General features: G+C 43.7%; 2 protein-coding genes across 8 annotated transcripts; one reads left to right on the top strand and one right to left on the bottom strand.

Annotated features, from left to right (window-relative positions):
* Positions 1 to 681: 681 nt before the first annotated feature.
* Positions 682 to 7822, bottom strand: LOC110975115 (serine/arginine-rich splicing factor 7-like). 2 transcript variants are annotated; one of them, XR_015423443.1, is made up of 6 exons: positions 7706 to 7822; positions 6418 to 6645; positions 5910 to 6128; positions 4288 to 5263; positions 2872 to 2934; positions 682 to 2057 (listed from the first exon to the last, which is right to left on the bottom strand). XR_015423443.1 is itself a non-coding variant. In XM_022227264.2 (5 exons), exons 2-5 carry the CDS (start codon positions 6618 to 6620, stop codon positions 2021 to 2023), a joined length of 522 nt encoding a protein of 173 aa, XP_022082956.1. In that variant the 5' UTR covers positions 6621 to 6645; positions 7706 to 7822; the 3' UTR covers positions 682 to 2020. The 2 variants fall into 2 exon arrangements, 1 of the variants encoding a protein (XP_022082956.1); XM_022227264.2 differs by lacking the exon at positions 4288 to 5263.
* An 86-nt stretch (positions 7823 to 7908) lies between these two features.
* Positions 7909 to 21574, top strand: LOC110975116 (serine/arginine-rich splicing factor 7-like). Of its 6 annotated transcripts, none has more exons than XM_087130271.1 (8): positions 7909 to 8020; positions 8239 to 8281; positions 9305 to 9532; positions 10241 to 10420; positions 12493 to 12558; positions 13496 to 13549; positions 16755 to 16799; positions 21435 to 21574. In XM_087130271.1, the coding sequence occupies exons 3-7, from the start codon at positions 9306 to 9308 to the stop codon at positions 16780 to 16782; spliced, it is 555 nt and encodes a 184-aa protein (XP_086986397.1). In that variant the 5' UTR covers positions 7909 to 8020; positions 8239 to 8281; position 9305; the 3' UTR covers positions 16783 to 16799; positions 21435 to 21574. The 6 variants fall into 6 exon arrangements, 5 of the variants coding, with proteins under 5 accessions (XP_086986397.1, XP_086986395.1, XP_086986393.1 ...); XM_087130269.1 differs by having other exon boundaries at positions 9294 to 9532; XM_087130267.1 differs by lacking the exons at positions 7909 to 8020; positions 8239 to 8281 and adding an exon at positions 8078 to 8190.

Raw genomic sequence — 21574 nt, 5'->3', positions numbered from 1 at the left:
ATGTTGGAGATGTTTTTAGACCAATTCCCAAGAGACACAATTTGTGCAGCGTCGCAGCAATCAGGCATGCGTTTCTACACTCAGGCGCGCGTGCATTTGGCAAGCCGCAACATCTGGCATAAGGGTCCCCTATTCCCACACCCAAGGTTTCCCGCCAATTCTGCAGCCCCGCACCGCCACAGGATCCAACACCTCCATGCCCCCGCGCATGCGCAGCAATTACACAACCCGCGAATCTCGTTCCACGCTCCACCGCTTCCGGATTACCTTTGTGACCCAGCTCTCCACCCTGAAGACAGAGCATCCTGGGCGAAACATAGAGTAAACACTCGCCGGTTCTTCTAAGAACCACACCTCTTCCAAAAGAGATTGAGTCCATGGTGTTTTCGCAAGCCTACAACTCAATCTAGCTCGAGACAACAGATTCGGATGCTGCCAAAGACAGAGCAAAGAGGACACAGGCTCCGCACTCCGTTCGAGCATACACAGTCGAACACAGATAAGAGCACCTTTAATACAAAGTCATATTTATAATAAGGGCAATTTTAGGTCCCAAGTCTTTGTTTTCATAACTGATAATACACGTACAAGGTAACTATTATAACAAGGTAATTGTAAATATCCCAAGGACGTTGTAATAAAACAGTGTTCCACTGTACATGAACAAAAACAGATACACTCTTCCGCTTCACACGCCCACGTGACACGTATTTTATTTCTTTAAAAACAAAATCGACACACTGGTGTGGACACAGAGAAATGAACAATTCTTCAACAAAATGTGTACATGTCATTGCTGGATATTAAACACCGAGATCTACGTGAAGTCGAGCTTCTAATTAATACCTAGTGAACTTCTGAGATTCGGCATGATTGAATAACTAAGCAAAAAAAAATTCCATTTACACGGCCCAATTTCACAAAGCTGCAACGATGGATTTGTGCTAAGCACAGAAATGATCTAAGCAAAAAAAACAGCAAAATATTCAAGGCACTGTGTATTTCTTGCAAGTGATTCCCTCTTGCGTTTTGTTGAGCAAATAAATTTACTAAACCACTTTTTCCCACTTAGTGTGAAATTGGGCCCAGGCGACTACCCAAGACAGCTGATGTCCTCTGTTACTTGAGATTTCATCCCCGGCTGAGTGCTACTTTGTCCGACTTTGTGGAACATCACAAGACAATTCCAAATTTAAAGGAGCGAACCCGGATGTCCTTTATCTGTGTCTGGTAGAGTTTACTTGTCTGCCAAATACTCAAAACTAACACTGTACTGTGCACAGGTGAAAGACTATTACCACGGGACAAATTAAGCTGGGATGGCTATTAAAGAAACTCTGAGATTTTTTTCAGTTGTTGGTGTACCATGTTTACAGGCTCACATTTCGGACTGAATGTGGCATGCATTCAGGGCAGAGTTAACACAGCAACCCATCAGTCAAACACTAAGTCGATTTTAAGGGTACCCAGAATTATTCTGTGCACAGGCTATCAGGGAAAATTGGCCTATTCAGTTTGACAGCGGAACTTAATTGTTGGTCACTAGAGATATAATGGAAGTGAGCGCCTTTATCTTGGTAACTCCCATGAAAAAAATAGAATACAGAGGAGGTTATGATTCTAAACACAAGTACATGTAGTCAATTTTTAGTAAGACGGGATTTATCTTGTTTATAATCTAAGCTACTTTAAGATCATGTAACAAAGACTTTCTAATCTGTGACAGAATACATGTCTTCAGTCGCTGCTTTGTTCCTGAACGGAATCTAGGAATTAATCCATTAAGAAATTTGTTCACAGTATTCCTTCTGCACTTGATAACACCACACAGTTTTCTCTTTCTAACCATACATCAAATACACACAAAGTTGACACAAATCGTCCAAATTAAAAAAAAAAGTGAAACATTAAAAATCCTTTAAAAAAAAGAAGGTGTCATCGTCAAGTGTCCAACCCTATGACCCAACTGGCAAACTTGATGTCGACATCCCGCGCGGTGGTAGTCTTGCATACCAGACGACTAACTGCGGTAGGGGCTGTGGTAAGACCTGGAGCGGCTGCAACCAAACGGGTACCAAAAATATGAAGTATCAGCGACCATCTTGGGCAAGTCCAAGGACAACTACGGTTAACGTCACTCAGAGAGATAGACGGTGGGAGAATTATATCGGCCATTTTGAACCAGACCCTGAGCCAGACAAGTCACTCAACTCCCACTTGCGTCTCTCCACCCTGAAGTATTAATGTGACCCAGCACATCCAAAATCAGGAATAAGTCACAAATTGAATTTTTGAGGTATGTACATGGTCAGAAAGGGAATTTCACAAGCTTTCAAATGGTACACACAATGAGTGTGTTGATGGTAGCCTTTCATACATACACTTCCAGAAAATAAAGAAACTGCCACATCAATTTTTCACCATTTACCCACATCCCCACTTTACTCGGCCATTACCTAAAACGGCCTCAGCGACATATTCCTGATTACAATGTACCGGGTCACAAATGGGTACCTGCCAGGGTACAGATGGCTGTTGCGTTTGATTAGCCACTGCGGTGAAAGGGCTGCATTAACCTGTATACTCCCAGGGAGTTGAGAGACTTTAAGGAATGTTTCTGGGCCCCATGAACTTAGCAGAGTTAATGAGGCATGGCGACTTGATCAGGTCCACTAAACAAGTTTGCGTCACATCATCAATTATTTGTGGCAACGTGTGAAGCTGGGATTTCACATCAGACTCCCAGAATGAACTGAGTGGTGCAGATTTGTCAAGTGCAGGTTGATAAGGTTGGATGTTTTAAAGACCAACAGTGCAATGTCCTGCAGGTGAATTACTGCTTTGCAGGAGCCATTTCACATGGCCTCTTACCTGCGGCTTCGGCTACGTGAGTAACGCCTGTTGCGTGAGTTATAGCGATCATACGATCTCGACCTGTATAAAACGAGGCAATCAAAATGAGTGTCAGGCTGAGCTATGCATACACAAAATGAGCTTTTTTTCCAACTCAACATGCAAGTAACGGTACTTTCTTCGGATCTTGAACTTAAATGTGGAAGCTGAAAAGTCAAGTCTTCCATTTCAGGTCAACAAAAGATCACGAGAAAAAAAAATATGCAGATACAGTATCTTGAGATGATGTCACCACAAGGTCAGCTTTGTTGCTGTGAAATAAACTGCTCATGTCAACACTGGTTACGGTTGCTGGGCAACCCGCATTTCTAATTTCAAATGCCCCAAAAATCTGGTCAAAGCTTGTCTCCAAACTCAGACAGACTGCAAAACCCAAATAAGCAGCAGGGACCAAGCTGAAGAAGCAGGTACAAACTGAAATTTGCTAAGTGCAGAGAATACACGTACACGCTTAGCAAGAGCTGGTAAACAGCCACTACATTGGCCTGTTAATTCTTTCTAAGCACAAACTCTGTTGTGTAATCCTTCCTATGCAACACAAGTACATGGCCCAGTCCAAATTACTTGGCTGCCACTTGACATTATACACAAGTCTATGGGTTACGGCTGCAGCCACGTCTCATAGAGTTGTGCGCAATTTCAAGCCACAGCCAGGCACATTGTAATTTGGACACAGCCTACTTTAAGCTCAGTGTCTCCACGAATTTGGACTCAGCTGTACCAAAGTAAGGACGTCTTAGCCTACATGTCAGTCTGCTCATGCTCAATCAAAATCAGTTTACTTTCTCAAAGAGCTGATTGAAAAAAAAAGTTACGTTGCATGTTTTGGGTGCATACTGCAACAGGAGCAAAAATGGGTCGAGGGATGAGAGTTTTCCTCATGCATGGCTACTGCTACCACTTCCAATGTAACGACTACTTTTGATCTGTTAGCTGCAAAGAAAAAGAACCGATGTACATGTACCTCAAATACCTTCAAATTGGACAGGAAATCATTGTTTCCCCGTATAAATGCTATCCCTCTACGGTATTTGGGCTGGCTAGACACGCTACTGAATGCAACAAAGTAGAACAGTTGTCACCATGGTCACAGTGAAATGCTGGCTCACTGTAAATGGGTCAATTTTCCCCAAGGCCCATACAGGTATTCCGAGTCCTGGCCTGCCGGTCACCAAGGGCCGTCTCGGAGTTTGCAGTTCATGCTCCTGCTGTTAGTAACTACCTGATACAAATAGGTCCCGATACAAAAAGGCTTCAGGCTTTGCACTCCTGTTGCTTTTTTGGTTGCCCTTTGTTGCACTCGGCAGGGTCTGTCCTAATCACAATCTAAAATACACGTTGTACAGAGAAATGACAATACAAAAAAATCCGTACATGCTCATGTAGATTTGACCAGGCCACGAGGACGGCAAATTTTCTTTGTGAATTTGGCTGGGAGTACTTAACGACTGCCGCTGAAGTCGCTTGCAGGGGGGGTGCAAGACAATGGGCATGTACCCGGTACGTGTACTCGGTGGAAAGGGATGTGGAGAACTTGTGGGTAGATTGTGCGAACATGCAACGTTTGAAGGTTGCTGTCAAGATGTGTAGCTTAAGTGAGGGCGCAGGGATTTCGATCGCCTGTAGCTAACTGGCTCACAGGTGTCTGGATGTTTTGGACAAGCACTCGTTGGAGGGTAAAAATGGAGGTCGTAACTTCTGCCTTCACAAATTTTGCAGCAGTAGAAAACGCTCGCAGGTTTAAGTGCAGCGACTGTAGGAGATGTAGTTGGAGGATACCTTAGCTTGACGTGGCAAGATTTTGATTGTAGTTGCCTTGGTTAATATCTAGGAGTTTTTTTTTGGGGGGGGGACAGAATGGAGGTTGTAGCTTGTGGTTTCACAAATTGGTCGGGAGAAGCAAACGCTTGGAGGGTAAATGCAGCTATTGTCGGAAGTGTAGTTGGAGTACTGTGTACCTTGAAGAAGGCAGGTTTCAAATCAATGAAGCCAATTTACAAAGTATCTAGTAGCCGGGACTTAAGACTCGCAGAGGGATAAAGTGATGATCGCAACTTGTGGTTTCACGAATTTTGCAGCAGCAACAAACGCTGGCGGGCAAAAGTGAAGCTATTGTCGGAAGTGGCGCCGAAGTAGCCGATATCTGAAGAGAAGGGGGGAAGCATAGCTAGCAGTCACCCGAAAGCTCGCTGGCAAACAGAATCGGACTAGACGGGCACAACGACCTGACGTTCAGGACTTGCGGGTACAAATCGAGACCAGCGGACACACGTTATTTGGCCGCAATGAGCTAGCTTGCCGGAACCGATATGCCCGATCTACAAGTGTATGGGCTAGAAGTTTAGATGTCCTGCAATCAACAAGTACAAACAAAAGCTGTTTCAGTAAGAATAATTTTAATCTAATTCTTGTTACTTTTCACATCTGGCAAGAGAGTACTCAAAAAGGAAACACTTTCCCAAAATATCCCAACATCATCTGAAATGTTGCTATATTGAGTACATGTACTGCAGTGAATGAAATCCCACACAAGATATGAAGTTGAGAAATAAGATTGGTTTACTCATTATTTTTCTAAGTACCACATGCAACAAGTGCAATACCAAAACTAGAATACTCTTTTCAAAAAAAAAGGTCATCCCTTTAGACCCCCAAACTGAAATGAAGACAAAAGTATTTCAAGCATACATGTAACAGTCAAGTTTCGGATTTCTGAAATTTATCCCATTGGAAATATATTTGCCAGGCGCAATCGGTCGACCTGCAGAATCAGTCAGTTGGGCTACAAAATCAGTCGAACCGGCAGGGAATTTCGTCAAAGTGATCTTCAGCAAGTGGGAATTAGACAGAAAGATGATCAACTGATGGTGGAGATGTGCAGTTACAGCTGAATCAGCGAAAACTGACTGATTGTGAAGACTGACCGATCACACTTGGCAAATGCGCACATGTCCAAAGGGCTACTGCAACCAGCGAGGACAGGACAAGCAGCGTACCTGGATCGTGAGTACCTCTGGCGCCTGTTGTAGGGGCAGTCTCGGGCAAAGTGGCCCGGCTTGCCACACTCATAGCATTTGTCATCGTTGTACGAGCGGCGGGGTGGGTAGCGGCTGCCATAATTGCCGCCGTACCCGCCGCTGCGACGGTCACGGTTTCGGCCGCCACGCTTCTCCCCAGTAGCCATTTCAACCTCCACACGGCGGGAACAAATCACGCTGTGAAGACAAACGAAAATCCATCATATATGAGTACAGAACGAGCTTCCATTCTGTTGATGCTTACATTACATTTTTAAGCATTTAGCACGATGAAGCAATGAATTTATCTTTCTTGGTGAGACACATCGCTCATTACAATCTGTGTACATATGATAAGTATCCTAAACATGAATGTTTCAGAGTCAGGAAATTAATGGTACACACTCTTTGCCGATGTAACGACCTTGACCAAGTAATTCTCACACCTTCCAGAGTCCCGGTACCTAGATCAAGTGAAAATACTCACGTGTCGTTCAGGCCTTTCACTGAGTCCAAAGCGTCTCGGGGCTCCTCAAACTCCACAAAGGCAAAGCCAGGTGGCTTTTTGGCCACCCACACGTGCTTCAGAGGCCCATACACACCGAAAGCCGCCTCCAACTCTTTGGCATTTCCATAGTCGCTGAGGTTGCCCACGTACACCTTGCAGTTGTTTTGTTCGTAGCGCGACATCTTGACGTGTGGCCCACAGTAGTTTCTGTCATGTGCAGGCACGGTTGGTTAAATGCATGACGTCTTTCAAATTCTCCAGCCAGTTGACATTTTAAAATTATTTATCCCCCCCGACTGGGTTACACATGTGCATGCTGAACATACAGTATGTGTGGGAAGTCAAGGTACCAGACTGGCGCTTTACATGTAAATTTACACATTACACAGCGCAGGGTGTCTTGACTTTTCACGCACAGACGCCCCCATCATCGTTCGGTGACATCCTGGCATTATTTTAAAATGGCGACATCAACAGCCTGCATACCTACGTCACATTCAAAGATCACCGTTTTCAAGACACAATTACATGGGAAAACTCCACATTTGTCAGAAGAGGTTTGTAACCATGCTAACACAGATGGAGCGAAGTGGGAATGGGGCGATGTGGTTAGGGGTGAAGTGGAAATGGGAAGAGGTGACTGTAAAGCGAGACATACGATATGCAATTACACGTATGAAGCCAAACCACAGTGATTGTGTATGTATTGCGCATGTCCAATGTTATAGTATTAGACTCGCGTTGCAACCGTTCATCGGTATGGGCCTATCTACAGTAAAAACACCGCCAACTTGAGTGAATTGCGGTAGTCAAGCGGTACTTACAGCATAATGGTTTGTGATTCGTGGGTTTGAATCCTGTCACGTGTGTCAAAATTGTGGACAGGGAAGATTTTTTTTTTAGGAATATAAACCCCGAGTGTTATAGGAGCCTGATTTCACTCGACAAGTTTCTATGGTTTGCTGAGCCCCATACATGTCATGCACGTGTCCATGGTTGTGGACCGTGGTTTGGTTTCACACGTGTACGTATGATGGCCTACAGAGCTCGCTAATGCACATTGCAGTACGCCACCGGGGTACCTCCGGTTTCAAGGCATCATGCATTTTCAATCGTTTCCCCCATTCATAAGTTTCGATGTACTTTGCAGCCACTGCCTTTCGAAGGAAAGAAATAGTACAATTACAATGAGGCGGCAGGCGTACTTTTTAAGTTTTTCCACTAAAAACCGAGAAATCCTATGCAGAAAATTCGCGGAAACACTTACATGTAGAATGCGCCAGCTCTCCTCGCGTCTCTCAGAGAAAACTGATACCCAAACCGAGGTACCCGGTACCCTAAAGCTGGTTACATATACAATTACGGCTAATGGTCACCAGCGAAAGTGCAAAGCACGCGCACTATCGATCAATAATTTATCGATCGATCCACTGTTCTAAGAAATTACCATTGAGGGCGCTTTTAAGAGTAGGCGGACCTAGTTTGTTCGGAGGGGGGATTCTGTAGTTACTGGAAGTACGATGGCTTTTACCACACAGGTTTTTCATTAGAAATTTTGAAAAGATAGAAGTCTCTGGAAAAGGTATATTAACGCGATCAGTTTGTGAAGCTTAAACCATGTAATGTGTATAAATTTGGGGGTGCTGCTCCCGCCGGACGTATGGTGGCGCTGTTCTTCTTTTCCCAGTTCACGCGAGCCAGCCTGGCACGACATGACACGAGTTGTTGCAGAGTTTTGGGAATAACAAAAAGGTAGCCATTATTTTTAATCATATTTTCCTGTTGTTTTGTGAAATTCAGACTCAACCAGAGATTGAAGTGTTTCGAAACATCTGATAAAAAGGTGAGTAACACTGCCAGGTGGGTACTCGTGGGTTGTCCAGGGTCTAATCGAATGGCACCGTTTTGATCGTGTCAACCATATCCACTCCACAAGATTGAATAGAAGAGGTACAGGTACCAGACTACTGAATTTGCTATAAATCTTTTTATCGAAAATGTACCAAGCCAGTTTGATGCTTTCATTTTCTTTTTCCTATTTGTAAGAAAATATTAATACTGTTGCGTGATATGTGATTCATGAGTTTTGCAAAACCCTCAAACTTCAAAGAGTGCATTAGGGCCTATTCAGTAGAGCTAGGCCTAGGGCCTATACTATTGTAGCATTAGAATTCCTCTGGTCATACTAACGTTCCACGACATTACATATAGTAAAGTTACAATGGTTCTTTAAAATTCCAAAGACTCACCAAAAATACCTTATTTGAATGGGAGGAAGCATCGAAAAGTTTGTGTCGTGCATGTGTCGAGCGAAAACGGTCGGATTTTGACAGATTTTGAAGTCCAATATATCAATGAAGCCCCAAAAATTTGCCTTTGGCAATTGAATTAAGAAAGGTAGCAAGGGTATTTTTGGTGAGTCAGTAGAGCTAGGTCTGTTGCCAGGGCTAGCATGACCAGGCATGCTAGGCAAATTCTGGAAACTAAAATCCAAACGAACTGGTTATTTTTACGGTAACCGTAACGCAGTTTCAAAATTCTATAGTTACTTTTTTTTGTACAGTAGTGCATAATTGTCATTGATAATCTACAAGTACGTAAGATTTTAATTTCCCATGACTGTCAATGCAGGGATGAGATTCTTCCTCTTTTTTGGCGGATTTCCGCTTTTGAGACTTTAAAAATCCGCTTCTGCAAATAAGTTCCGCCTTTTTTAACTGTCCGATACTGTGATAGTCGACTTAGAAATTCCGATATCTTAAACTTTTCCGACCCATTTCATCAAGATAATTTTTGACTTCCAGGCATCAGATATGATAATATTGATTGATATTTATCTGCACTCACTACTGCAGGGTATCAACAGTATGGGAAAATACAGCAGTGACGAGGAGAACAGCGACGACGGAGAGCGGACTCGTGTCTACATCGGCGAGATCAACTCTGAGATCTCCCGAACCGACCTGGAGAAGGCCTTCAAGAAGTTTGGCCCACTCTTTGAGGTGTGGCTGGCGCGCTACCCACCGCTGTTTGCCTTCGTCGTCTTCCAGAGGAAGAAGGATGCAGAGGACGCCGTCCGGGAAATGAATGGAGAGTGAGTAACTACTACCCCTCAGAACTATGGGGCCCGTCATCCAGCCTCGCCGTGCCCTGCAGTCTCAGGGTGGCAACACCCAAGGGTCAGATTGGCAGAGTTTGTAGGCACAGAAATTTGCAAAGCCTGTAAAATAGTTACAAGGCTACATGTACGGTCCCTTACTCAACGCTTTAAATAGTGCCTAAATCAGGCGGCAGTTCATGATTCTACGGCATGAATGGACGATGGAAACACAGGGTATTTATACTACATGTGTACGTATGTTCACGAATATTCAGCGCAAGTGATTACTAAACTTTCATAAAAGTGCTGGCGCCTAGAATTTTCCCCAATAGGAACAAATGGCTACCAAATAATTTTTTTCTATTTAAAGGGTTGACCTTACTAGCCAAAGAGGCGATGAAGGTAGATATACCGACCAACCGACTGACCTAAGCCTTTCATATCCTTCACTTCCCAACAACTTTGATTGATTTTTTTACAGAGTTTAGGAAGGCACAGCCCATCAGCTATTTTCATCAACACAGGACTTGGTACCTCTTGAAAATGGAAAAACAAACAGAGAGGCCAGTTGGCTCCTGAGAACATGTTGATGCAGTTGGGGAATTTGAAGACTTTTTGTTTGCAAAAACATCCATGATGTTCAGTCTGATACATGCAGTTAGCAAAGAAACTGAGTCACCTCTGATCGTGTTCGCCTTCTAGGACGATGCGCGGTGCCCGGTTGCAGGTCAACCTCGCTCGTCCCCGCAACCGCAGCCGTGGGGGGTTTAGCAGGTCCACCTTCCGCGACCCGGACATCCGCTGCTACCAGTGCCAAGAGCGGGGCCACATCGCCCGGCACTGCACGCGCTTCACGTCAGGCTACCGTCGGCACTTCAGCAGGTGGGTAGCCATATCATTCTAACTTTCCTGTAGGCCCATAATATCTTCGCTCATGTCTGTCCTGCTCTCACAAAGTCATGTACACGTGTATTGATCCCTTTCACAACCCAGCTCAAGTTACATGTAACTAGGGCAGGCTCAGTTACCATGGTCAAGTTCCCCAGTGGACCATCAAGGCTCAATTAGGAATTCGCAAACGTTGAATTCACCTCAACACAAAGACACTTTATGTTGTCACTGAAGTAAAGTGCCTCGGTCCAGCGGTTGTGATGTTTGATAAACATGCAACGGTGTGTGGGTTCATACCCCCCTCGAGCAACATGGGGCTTGTGTTCTTGGGCAAGGCATTTTATCACAACTGCCCCTCTCCACTTAAGAATCGAAATTGGTACCTGTTAACGGATCTCAGTGAGCCGGGTTGATAATACGGGCGTGTCACAATAGCGTGCCTCTTAGAGTTTGCGCGAAATCTGTGGACCCAGTGCGTGTTTGGAAGGGGTCAACAGATTTTGCTGCAAACTCTTGGGAGGTGCGCTATTGTGAAACGCCCACATTGTGCAGCACTTGGAGACTTTTTGATATAAAGCACCATCAAAGCACCAAATACTGTACAAAGTTTTATGTTTGTACATAACTGACTTGCAAAGTTATCCATTCCAGCGGCCAGAGCTTGCAAGTGTTGCCTCTCTTTCAAATGGTCCATTTATATATGTATATATATGTATGCTTTCTTGTCTTACATAACGTTAAAACTTGAAGATTTTGGTAGTCGGCAAGAATACATATCAGTATATGTAAATACATATGTACATAAATACGCTGTGCATATGCATTGAATGTATAATGCTCCATGTTCGATACTCTGAAAATCCAGGAACAGTTTTTGAGTTACTAACGCATCCAAATTTCTTGAATAGAAATTTCAGTTGTCAGACAACTTGTACTTCCCACAGAACAACCAATCAAATTTCAAGCATTTTTGAATGACTTTTTCATCACTTCAATTTATTCTTAGTGAGGCAAACAATAAAATTTCGAATGAAATGATTATTCCTTTCTGAGGTAAGTTTAAGACAATTGTGCTTTTTGCAAAGAAGGTTGCCCTTTTGTTCTTTTTTTTTTAAAAAAAACATACAATTTGGCGTGCATGTAACGAGAAAATCTAGCAATTTTCAGGAACACATCAACTGAACTGTGTTTTTCATTTGCTGGTATTTTACACATAATCTCTAGGCTGGTGTGTGGTCTAGTTGTTGGATGGTTGCCATGGTTACAGCGATGGTGTCTCAATGAGTGGAAAAATTTGAGGGCAAAATTGTGTCAGGCTGACGATGATGTCAGAAGCGTTGCCAATTGATGGTAGAATAAAGTCCCGCAAGGCAAGAACCTCGCACGCAAATGTGCGGCACCAAAGTGGTCAGTGGTGCGGTTTGGTCAGTCACCACTGTCCCCCTCTCCCCCTTCCCCCCACCATACACGATGTTGGTTTTTACCCGGACACATATGTGATTGGTTGGAATGCCCCCCGGAAGACGGAAGCCCGTGATTGGTTGGTTGTGTGTGGGCGGCTAGGTCATGTGCAAAGAATGTGGGTTAAATTTCTGCTGGTAAGTGTGTGTTGCATTCATTTGGCTGTTTGGTTTATGTTCGTTATTTATTTTTTTTTTTTCCGTTCCAGGCTCCATAAAAAAGAATTTAGATCATAATCGTTAATTGTACCTCTTCATTAATTCACTAAATTTGCCAAATTTCTGAGGATACTTTATTTGTTCTCCATGTTTTTCTCGCACACTTGTCAATTTATTTCTGAAAAGCTGACTATTTTCTGGATATTTAAACTGATTTGTTGGGGACAGTATGTTTTCAAAAACATGATTCATGCATGTGTCTCTCAGTGAAGCATTTGTGTTTAAGGTTGTTTGTGTATTGCGAAAGATACATCTTTGCTCTCCATGGGATTTACAATTAAAATTAATAATGCCGGTTTTGTTTGATGTGGCCCACCATAGCCTCTGATCACCGACTATCATGAAATTGGTCAGTATCTCTTTACTTGTTGTGTTTTACTGAAGGTCACGTTCCCGATCCCGTTCACCACGTCGCCGGAGTCGCCGCAGCAGCAGTGGGGAAAGAACTAGGTAAGGTTGAAGAAACAAGTGTTTTATAACCCTGCTACAGTACCCCCTCAAATTCTCCAAAATCCTCTTTGCGTAAAGGGGAGGATATCGAAGAATTGAGGCTATGTGGCAAATATATGTGTGTGAGTTCGGAGGCTGCATCGTTTCATGGTGGCGGGTAGAAATGTTGCTTGTTCGTACTCATAAGAGTAAGTTAAGGCCTATTTAATGTACCAGAAAGAATCCACATTCCCCTGGACATTAAGGGCCGGCGACCATTTAGACCGGTTTGAAAAGGGCCCCCCTGTAAGCTCGGCCTGTTGCAAAAACCCCACTCATACTGGCCTGGCTACCGGCCTGGGATGCTGGACTGGTTGTTGATCTCGAACTTCTTCATCCTGGGGTCTATTGTTTGCAAGTACTGGTACATGTAATCTATCCCAGAAGGAACCTGCTTGTGGTTTTTAACCTTTCAGCGCTATACAATGTTTACACTAATCCGCTTAGACCCCTATTTATCTGTGGAAGCATGGTGGGGGAAGCCTTCCGTCAGGGACTTTGAAATGCCGACGTGCAGACAGGCCTGATACCGGCCTGGAGTAGCCTGAATACCGGGCAGGCATTATACAGGGCAGGCTACCGGGGGGCCCTTTTCAAACCGAGTCTAAATGGTCGCTGGCCCTAACAGAAATATCTTGAGAATTTTGAAGGATTGAAGCCGTGGTCAGCCCTGCTAGAACCAAATGCGAGAAGTAATGGAGGACTTTGGTACGTTCTTCATACTTCAACTTTCAAGGGGTATCAAGTCCTATGTAAAGTAACAGTGGCTGAGTTCTACCTTCCTCAATCCTACAAAATCCTCAACAAATTTCCTGTTGGATTTTGCAAGATCACATAAGGATACAGTTTGACTAACTTTCCTCAAGTTTTTTCATGGGCTTCCCTATTCCTTTTCCAGAAAGCGGAGCCAATCGCATTCTCGAAGCCGTAGCCGTGACAGAGAACGCCGAAGGTGAGAAAACTGATTATCAAATGTTCTTTTCATAATCAGTGTAATTGTCCTTTGGGAAAACGATGAACAAATGGAAGTGAAATGAAGCTCCCGAGCTGTCAGCAGAACAGCATCTCTAGGGAATGAAAGTCACAATAAACTCTCAGTGTTCACTGTGCCCCAATCCTTCAAACAAACAGTATTTCATTAACCTAACAAGAGCGGGATGGGGGTGGAATCTGCTCTTCCATCTCAACATTTTCAACCAATTTTGCTGTGTTCCTTTTTTTTTTACGTGCCGAACCTTGAGTTTTTTTAGCATTTGCAATCATTTTTTGAAGCCACTTTTGTGAAAATCCAACCTTCTGTTCTCGCACCATTTTTTGAGACAGGTCAGCCAAACATGTTTGCTTTTCCACTGCCCTGCACAGGGCAAGGGTGCTGGCACACGTCTGGTCTTGACCTTCAAATGAGCGGCACACCTCTGGCCTTGACCTTCAAATGACCGACACACCTCTGGCCTAGACCTTCAAATGACTGATACACATCTGGCCTTGACCTTCAAATGACTGTAACAAAATCATGTAACAGATTGAGTTGAAAATTGACATTTGTACTGGTACAGAAAGTTTTAGAAAAATCAGGCATGGGACAATTCCCCCCTCCCCCAGCGTGAGGTGCACCAAAATAGCCAACCCTTCTAGGATTATTATAGGTGTAGTATTAACATACAGAGAGGGGAGAATGCTACCTATGAGCTCCGTGTGCGTTCTGCTGTTGAGATGCCCCAAATCCAAACACCCATCACTGCTTCGCGAGTGAGATTTTTTACTTCACTTCACTGGCCACTCTGTCACTATGACCCAGTATTGTACTGAAGTGCATCGCAAGGCCTGTCATAAGTAACAGGGTGAACAATGACAAAGGAATTTTTTTTTACAGCTCATTTGAATAGCTTGTGAATTGGCTTAAGACTCGTGGACTTGTGATGGACTTGTTATGGACTCACAGGGACTTGTGACAGACTCAAATACACCACTGCTTTGACCTGGTGCGTTTGTTCAGACAGGCAGGTTGAATGGCCAGAAAATGTCCGATTTATGACAGAGCTTTCTATTTCTTCATCTGCGTAGGTGTATATTTAACGATCTTGAATATGTACGCACGCAGAAACCTTGGCAATGAATTGCTTGCCTCTGGTATGATGACATCTGCCACACCCCAGTAGCTGAAAAACCTTGACAGACCAAAAGCGCAGAGTTCTTCCTGCAGTCTTTAGACGCAAAAAGAGCTTTTAAGCAAATTCACTCTTTTCTCCTAAAGACAGTGACCTTGAGTTCCCTTCAAATTACTTCCTCTTTCCGCTGCTCCGGAGCCTCTCTTTACTAATCAAATCATCTGGTCTAACGAATCCTCCCCCCACTGCTGATTCACTTAGGAACTAGAAAACTGAAAGCCCTCCCATTACAGAAAAATGTCTGATGCCTGATCTGATTATTGTAAAGCTGTCCGTGTTAAAAGCTACAGCTTCTCAGGTGAAGGAGAAAAATCTTAGTTGGAAGTCTATATCCGTGTTGTACTTGGCACAAAGCTCACTGGCATATTAGATTTAGCCTTAACACGCTCCCAAAATTCCCCCTTTAAAAAGAGCCTTTCTGTCTATTCTTCCAGTGACAAGCGTCAAGGTCGTTCTCAGTGTTAAGATTTTGACAGCCCTGGACAAAGGAGGAGAAATGCTTTTTTTAAAAAAACTGAGCAACGTTTGATGGTGCTAAAGTGTTTTTATTCTTGAGTCAGTGAAAAGAAATTTGTTCACCAAGCCCTGGTCAATTTGATTTTAAGGTGCGATCATTTGGCCCTTGAAAAAGGGAATCGTCTTAGTAGACCCCTGACCAGGCTCTTCACACCAACACCTGATGTTCTGACGTGTCAGAATGATACTGGTCCCCGCCTCAGCATGGCTACAGAATTCAACAACCAATGGGAGGCCCTATTTATTCTTATCCTCCCAGCAATAAGTCTGAGTTGCCGTGCAGTGCGCCCCCAAGTGTCAGGCTCGACGAGGCCACTGTTTATAGTTCTGCCCATTCACCTTGGTGGTTCACCTTGTTTGCGCGTTATCCTGCAATAAATCATGCACGTGCAGCCTCTGTCGTTAACACGTCACACCATTCCGAAGCACTCTTTTTACTTTAATAATTTATCTGCCTGCTTATGGGCAGATGGGTCATTCTATCAATTTGGGGCCCACAGGGTGATATGTTTCTCAGTGTTACACCTGGCCTGAAATTGACTCTAAACTATTTTTTATTTGTTTGGCAGGTAATTTGCATTACTGTATTAATTATTAGAAATTAAAGGATGTTTTCCAAATGTGCATGCCATATGTAACAAGGACAGGAAAAAAAATTGGACCCAAAGCTTATACAAAGATCCAGATATCAAACCATGGAAATGGACATTGTACTTCCAAGCATATATGTAGAGAACAGTACTCCCATTTTACTGAGTTTATTCTCAGTGAGGGATGCATGTTTTTGTTGCATTGTGTAGAATAATCACGTTTGCTAATGTTAGACAAATACTAATTGTTAAAAATTTAGTGAATGCCATTAGTAAGACCACGCTACGTTATAGGAATCATGGTCTTGAGAGGCAAGCTTCTCCTGATTTTTCTCGAGCATATTAATTTTTCACTGGCTTTTGTTGCACAAATGCACATTAACAATCAAGAAGTGAACACATGAGTTTATGGCTTTCCTGAAAGGATTCTGCATGAGGATGTGGTCAGTTATTTGACATAAATATTTTCACTGTGTTAGTCCCTTAAGGTCAGACACTGGCAGACATCAGTAGGCTTTGACGTTGCTGCCTGTCTTTGCAGAAGAGAGGGGATGAAATCTTATTCGTGGCATACGCATATGAACTGATTGGAAGTCAGTGTGCGGGTGTCAGATGTCAGGGAATCGTGTTTATTTTCTGTTCATGGAGTGTTTGAACGATAAAATTATTGTCGCTGTAAGCTGAAAGGTCGACAAAAAAAATCCGAGAATAGGCTCTTTCAGCCCTGAGTTGACCGTGCTCCACTGTAGATCCCCGCGCTATGTCATGTCTTGTGTCCGCGATGCTGGGTCAATCCTTCCTGCTCTGTAACCCTATACCCGTGTCTAGCAATTCAACCTGCCTCTTTGTCACCATTGTCGTCGTTGTTTTGTATCCAACACAGGAGCCGCACCGAACAGGGAGCATCTTAGTCCAGATAGCGAGACAGGTGGGTATTTTGCTCTGCATTTTTCTCTCATGTTGAACTCTTGCTGTAGATACGTAGTAGGTTAGAGTTTCAGATGATCCATTTCTGCAGGGCTCTTGCGATCGAATTTGCTCGCTTCGCCCTTAAATTCACCTGAGCTGTTTGAGAAACTTATTTCTTGTTGCATTAAGTTTAACTAACTGACTAACTGAAGTGTTCCCTATTTACTGCGAAATGTACTGGGAAAGAAGCCATGATTATTGTATTGTGAAACTGCGCCTTGCTGTCAAGCTGAGGTGGCAGTCTCATGACTTTTAATAATCCCGATTGATCAATGACCTTGAAAACTGTAACAAGTCGGAATGAAAAACCACGGAGAAGAATTCTCAGCCTACAAGGTCAGTTTTCCACTTGGGTATATGCACACATTTTTCACACCAATGCCAAAGCCGAAATCGTTACTCTGATTTTTCTAAGCGCCCACGCGTACCGCACAACATGAGTAATCCCGGATGGTTGGTTGCGCAGAGTAGATTTGGTTTGTCCAATTTGATGGAGGTTGTGTACAGTCATGCAGAGAAAACCTTGAGGGTGATGATAGTCACATGAGATGAACATTCTGTGCGTGTGTGATGAGGCTCGACTGAATGATGATGCCTGATGACCGGCTCTCGTCACGAAAGAAATTCTAGACGCATGCCAAAGAGGAGCAGCAAGCGGGAAAAGAAGAGAACGAGGTTAACATGCCGTGGCAAGTGGCTCACTGATGCATATCCCCAGATCGTGTCTGCCCTTGGATCTTCTCTAGACCCGCCAAATGCCACCACCAATGGGCGCCGATGCGGCGCCGTCCTGTTCCAAATTGCCCCATGTGTCAAATGCCGATTGAACTCGTCAAAGGCATGAAAAAAATCACATGAGTTGGAGCCCAGACTTGGTGGCGCTCTAGTTAACAGTTCCAGAGGATGAGCTACCACTTGACTTTTCTCCAAGGGTCTTGGAGATTGATGTGGTTTCCATATAAAATGTCTTACGAAAGACGTAACAAGACACCACTCCAGTCAGGTCAAGGGGGCGTGCCGCCCATGACAAAACTTTTTTGGGGGGGGTTGGGGGGTTAATGGAAGGATTTAGCGATTTCGTTGGTATTTTCTTTCCCTTCCAAAAGTTTGCAGAAAGCACCAAAATGAAGTTTCCAACCTAAGAAGGGCCAATAAAGGTTATATTAAAAATTTCCCAAATTTGTGGAGCCCCAAGAAATGCCCCCCCCTAAAAAAAAAAAACTCAGCCACCTCATTTCTACTTGGCCTTGGTACGAGCAACTTGACTGTCACTTTCAAGGAGTCAAGGTGTCGCACAAGGTGTGACCCTGATTGATTGTAGTAACTATTGGGCCGGTCTTAATGACTCGCCGTCTAAGCTGGAGCCTCCATCCCACTCAGCTTATATTCAGTAAGCTTTGTTCGTCATTACTTGAGGTTGGCCGAAAATTACACGCTGCGGAGCTCAGCCTTTGCCGATAGATCTGCGCTTTCCCTGTGTCTATCCTTCGCTGTTATCGCAGCTTCAACACCGAGGGCCAAATTTTGTTTGGGGTGTTCCGAATGGAAACAAGTAGTTGGGCTCATCTGAAAGGTTGGCATGACAACTGGAAGCACAGATGTGAATACGGACTCTTCGTGTTTTGAGAATTGTATTAGAACTAGGCTGCCGCAAACAGCATTTATTGTTCATATCAACTAGAAAACATTGAAGTGAATTACAACAGATAAGAAGGCCCGATGTCTCTATTCTTTAAAAAATTCAAGGGGTCTGTAGATGTTTGATACTCAAAATAACACGAAGATAAAGTGAACCAAATGAGCTTCACTCAGTATATGCGATAAGTTAAGCTTTGAAATTTTGTTCGCAGCCCTCCTAAAGGTAGGGGGCCCGCTGTTGATTAAATTATTGAAAACTAAGAGCCACGAATCATGGAAAATGGTTTCCTTGTAAACATAAAGAAAGATAACATCCTGTAGACTGGTAAAACATGCAATGCTGTGGGTTCTTGGAGAAGCGAGATATCGTCGTTCCATATGAATGCGCAAATGTATAATGCATCTCACTATATATACGTATCGAATGAATGAATTCAGGGGGCATTTTTGATGGGATATGGGACCAATGATGCTGTCACCTCCTAAGTGCGGGGGTGTAAAGGCAGGTGGAGACGAAAGACGAGCTGAATAAAAGATCAGACTTCAGCCTAAAATTTCACCTGGGTCGGGTAACACCTAAATCCTAATTTTGCTTAGGATGTGATAAGTCCTACAGCAGCGACGTGAATTCAGCCATTTTAGTTTTTCCTGATCCTGTGTAAGCTTTTCCCATGCTCTTGAAATTTCCGGCAATAATGGCAGAGTGCACTTTCCCTATTATCCGCTCCGAGTGGAACAAAAGAGGGCGTTTTTTTCTCTCTTTTTTTTGGGGGGGGTGGTTATTTTGGTACTCACCATTGATTTCCAATAAATAATGGAGATCAATCCATTAAATAATGGAGATCAATCTATTAAATAATGGAGATCAATCCATTAAATAATGGAGATCAATCCATTAAATAATGGAGATCAATCTATTAAATAATGGAGATCAATCCATTAAATAATGGAGATCAAGCCATTAAATAATGGAGATCAATCTATTAAATAATGGAGATCAAGCCATTAAATAATGGAGATCAATCCATTAAATAATGGAGATCAATCCATTAAATAATGGAGATCAATCCATTAAATAATGGAGATCAATCCATTAAATAATGGAGATCAATGGGTACTCACCACATAGGCGCGCCATGAGGCGCGCAAGTATACGCGTACTTCATCAGCGCGAAGCACGCTGAGTACGCGTTACTAATTTATTCTGGCGTGTATGGTCCTTGCGTACAGGCAGAATGCGTGCAAGAACCCGGTTGTAACCACCTATCTTTCTTACGCCGATTGGGGGTGCACTTAAGCTTGGGCGGATCGCGTTCGATCTCAGTAGAATTTTGCTGCCGTCCTCGAACATGTTTGATTGAGAGTGCTTGTAAATTTAGTAGGACTCGGAAGCTCAGTACGTGCATACCGCAAATAACGAAAAATTCATGTTGACTAATCGATTTTGTTCAATGAGAAAACCTTTGGGACTTAAGCCTAATGTCATGGTTTCCGTTGAAATCGTCGTGGAAGATGAAATGATTCAAGTGTTTCAGGGAATTTGAAATGTTTCTCCAGCATATCTTTCGTCATTAATTTCAGCGGCATTCCATCAGAACAACATCCGCCATTACTTTTTTTTGGGGGGGGGGGCAAAAGCACATCAGCGCCATGCCCGGAGAAATCTCTGTATCCGTTTTGCAAAGTTTCATGTATACATCTGTTGGTATTTTTTGTTATAAAGATGACTAAAGAAAAATGTCCCTTTTCTCTAAGGAAATGACAAGAACCTCCTGCGGTTGATTCAACGAAAATAGAATTACGACATCTGTTTTCGTTCTATGTGCCAAAATGCACGTAAATCCAGTGGGCTGGCACGTCTGTACACACTTTAAACATGCATCTCTCAGTCAAGAGTGTCTGATTACGGTCGAACTATGGCCATTCGGATGCTGTCTAAAGCGAAGATGACTGATCACTAAATCCGGCCTTGAAAGAAACCCCCGAGTTCCCCACGGCACAGAGGAAGAAAAAAAAACTAGAGCCCTTCTGTCTGATTATGGAAAAGCCAAAAAAGGCTGCGTACACTGGAGGTAGCTCTGAGGCGGGCTAGACAGGCGAGGGTTTGTGTGGATGCTTGGGTCCGCAAGGAATGACTGGACATTTCTGGATTAGTGGTGACACAGAGTTTAGTCGATTCACCATAGCAATTTACACCCGTAAAACATAAAGCCTGCGAGTACATGAAACGAAAACTTAAAGACCATGAATGGTTACAAGGGTGAAATTTGCTGGAATAAACGATAGTATAGAGTGAAAAGATGAGGCCCCCTGGGACATGGCAATTTGTACCACGCCAAGTTGTACACTTTTTAGTTCAGGAAGTAAGGCCTTGTCCGAATTACTTCGCTGCGGCTAGAAAGTACACGTGAGTGTGTGGTAGTGGCCGCAGCCGGTTCCCATAGAGTCGTGTGTAATTTCAAGCCGAAGCCGTGTGATTTGGACGCAGCCAATGCGCGGTATTGGACAACTTCTGGTAGAGTAACCCTTAGGCCCTTACTAGTATCAATCTCATAAAGAGACGGAGGCTTTTGATTGGTCGGCCGTAGTCAGACGCTCGCTGATTGGTCAGTTATGGTCACGGTCTAAAAGTCAAGGCGTTCTTGCATAATTTAATTGACCTGTTACAGATTGTGTCAGCTTCCTGAAAAATGTGTTCCATTCCACGGCACACAAGTAAGCATGTAGGTTAGCCTAAATATGTTACACCATGGGTGGGTTCATTGCAGTAGCTTTTACGAGTTGACTCCGGCTCAGCCGCCGTCCCCCCACCCCACCGTCTCACGCACGCGTTTGACACTCAGCCCACGCGGCGATGTCAGGCCAGGGTTGTACCGTGGAAGCAACTCGAACACACCCAATGTACGCGGACCTGATGACTGACTTACGTCTATCACTCCTCTGTTTCTACCAATAGGATCGGTCTCCCATCGCGTCAACCTCACTGAAAGAAACATCCTTTTGGCCCGGGGATACTTCATAGAACAGCTCCATCGCCAAGATATTGTGTGCCGTGTACCAAATGTATTATTTGAACCTCAACAAAACCGTGCTTCT

Source organism: Acanthaster planci, linkage group LG20 (genome assembly GCF_054643075.1).
Source record: "Acanthaster planci isolate LZ-2023a linkage group LG20, COTS_SCS, whole genome shotgun sequence".
Classification (NCBI taxonomy): Eukaryota; Metazoa; Echinodermata; class Asteroidea; order Valvatida; family Acanthasteridae; genus Acanthaster; species Acanthaster planci.
Note: the sequence above shows the minus strand (reverse complement) of the source record. Positions and strands in the feature narration are given on the sequence as shown.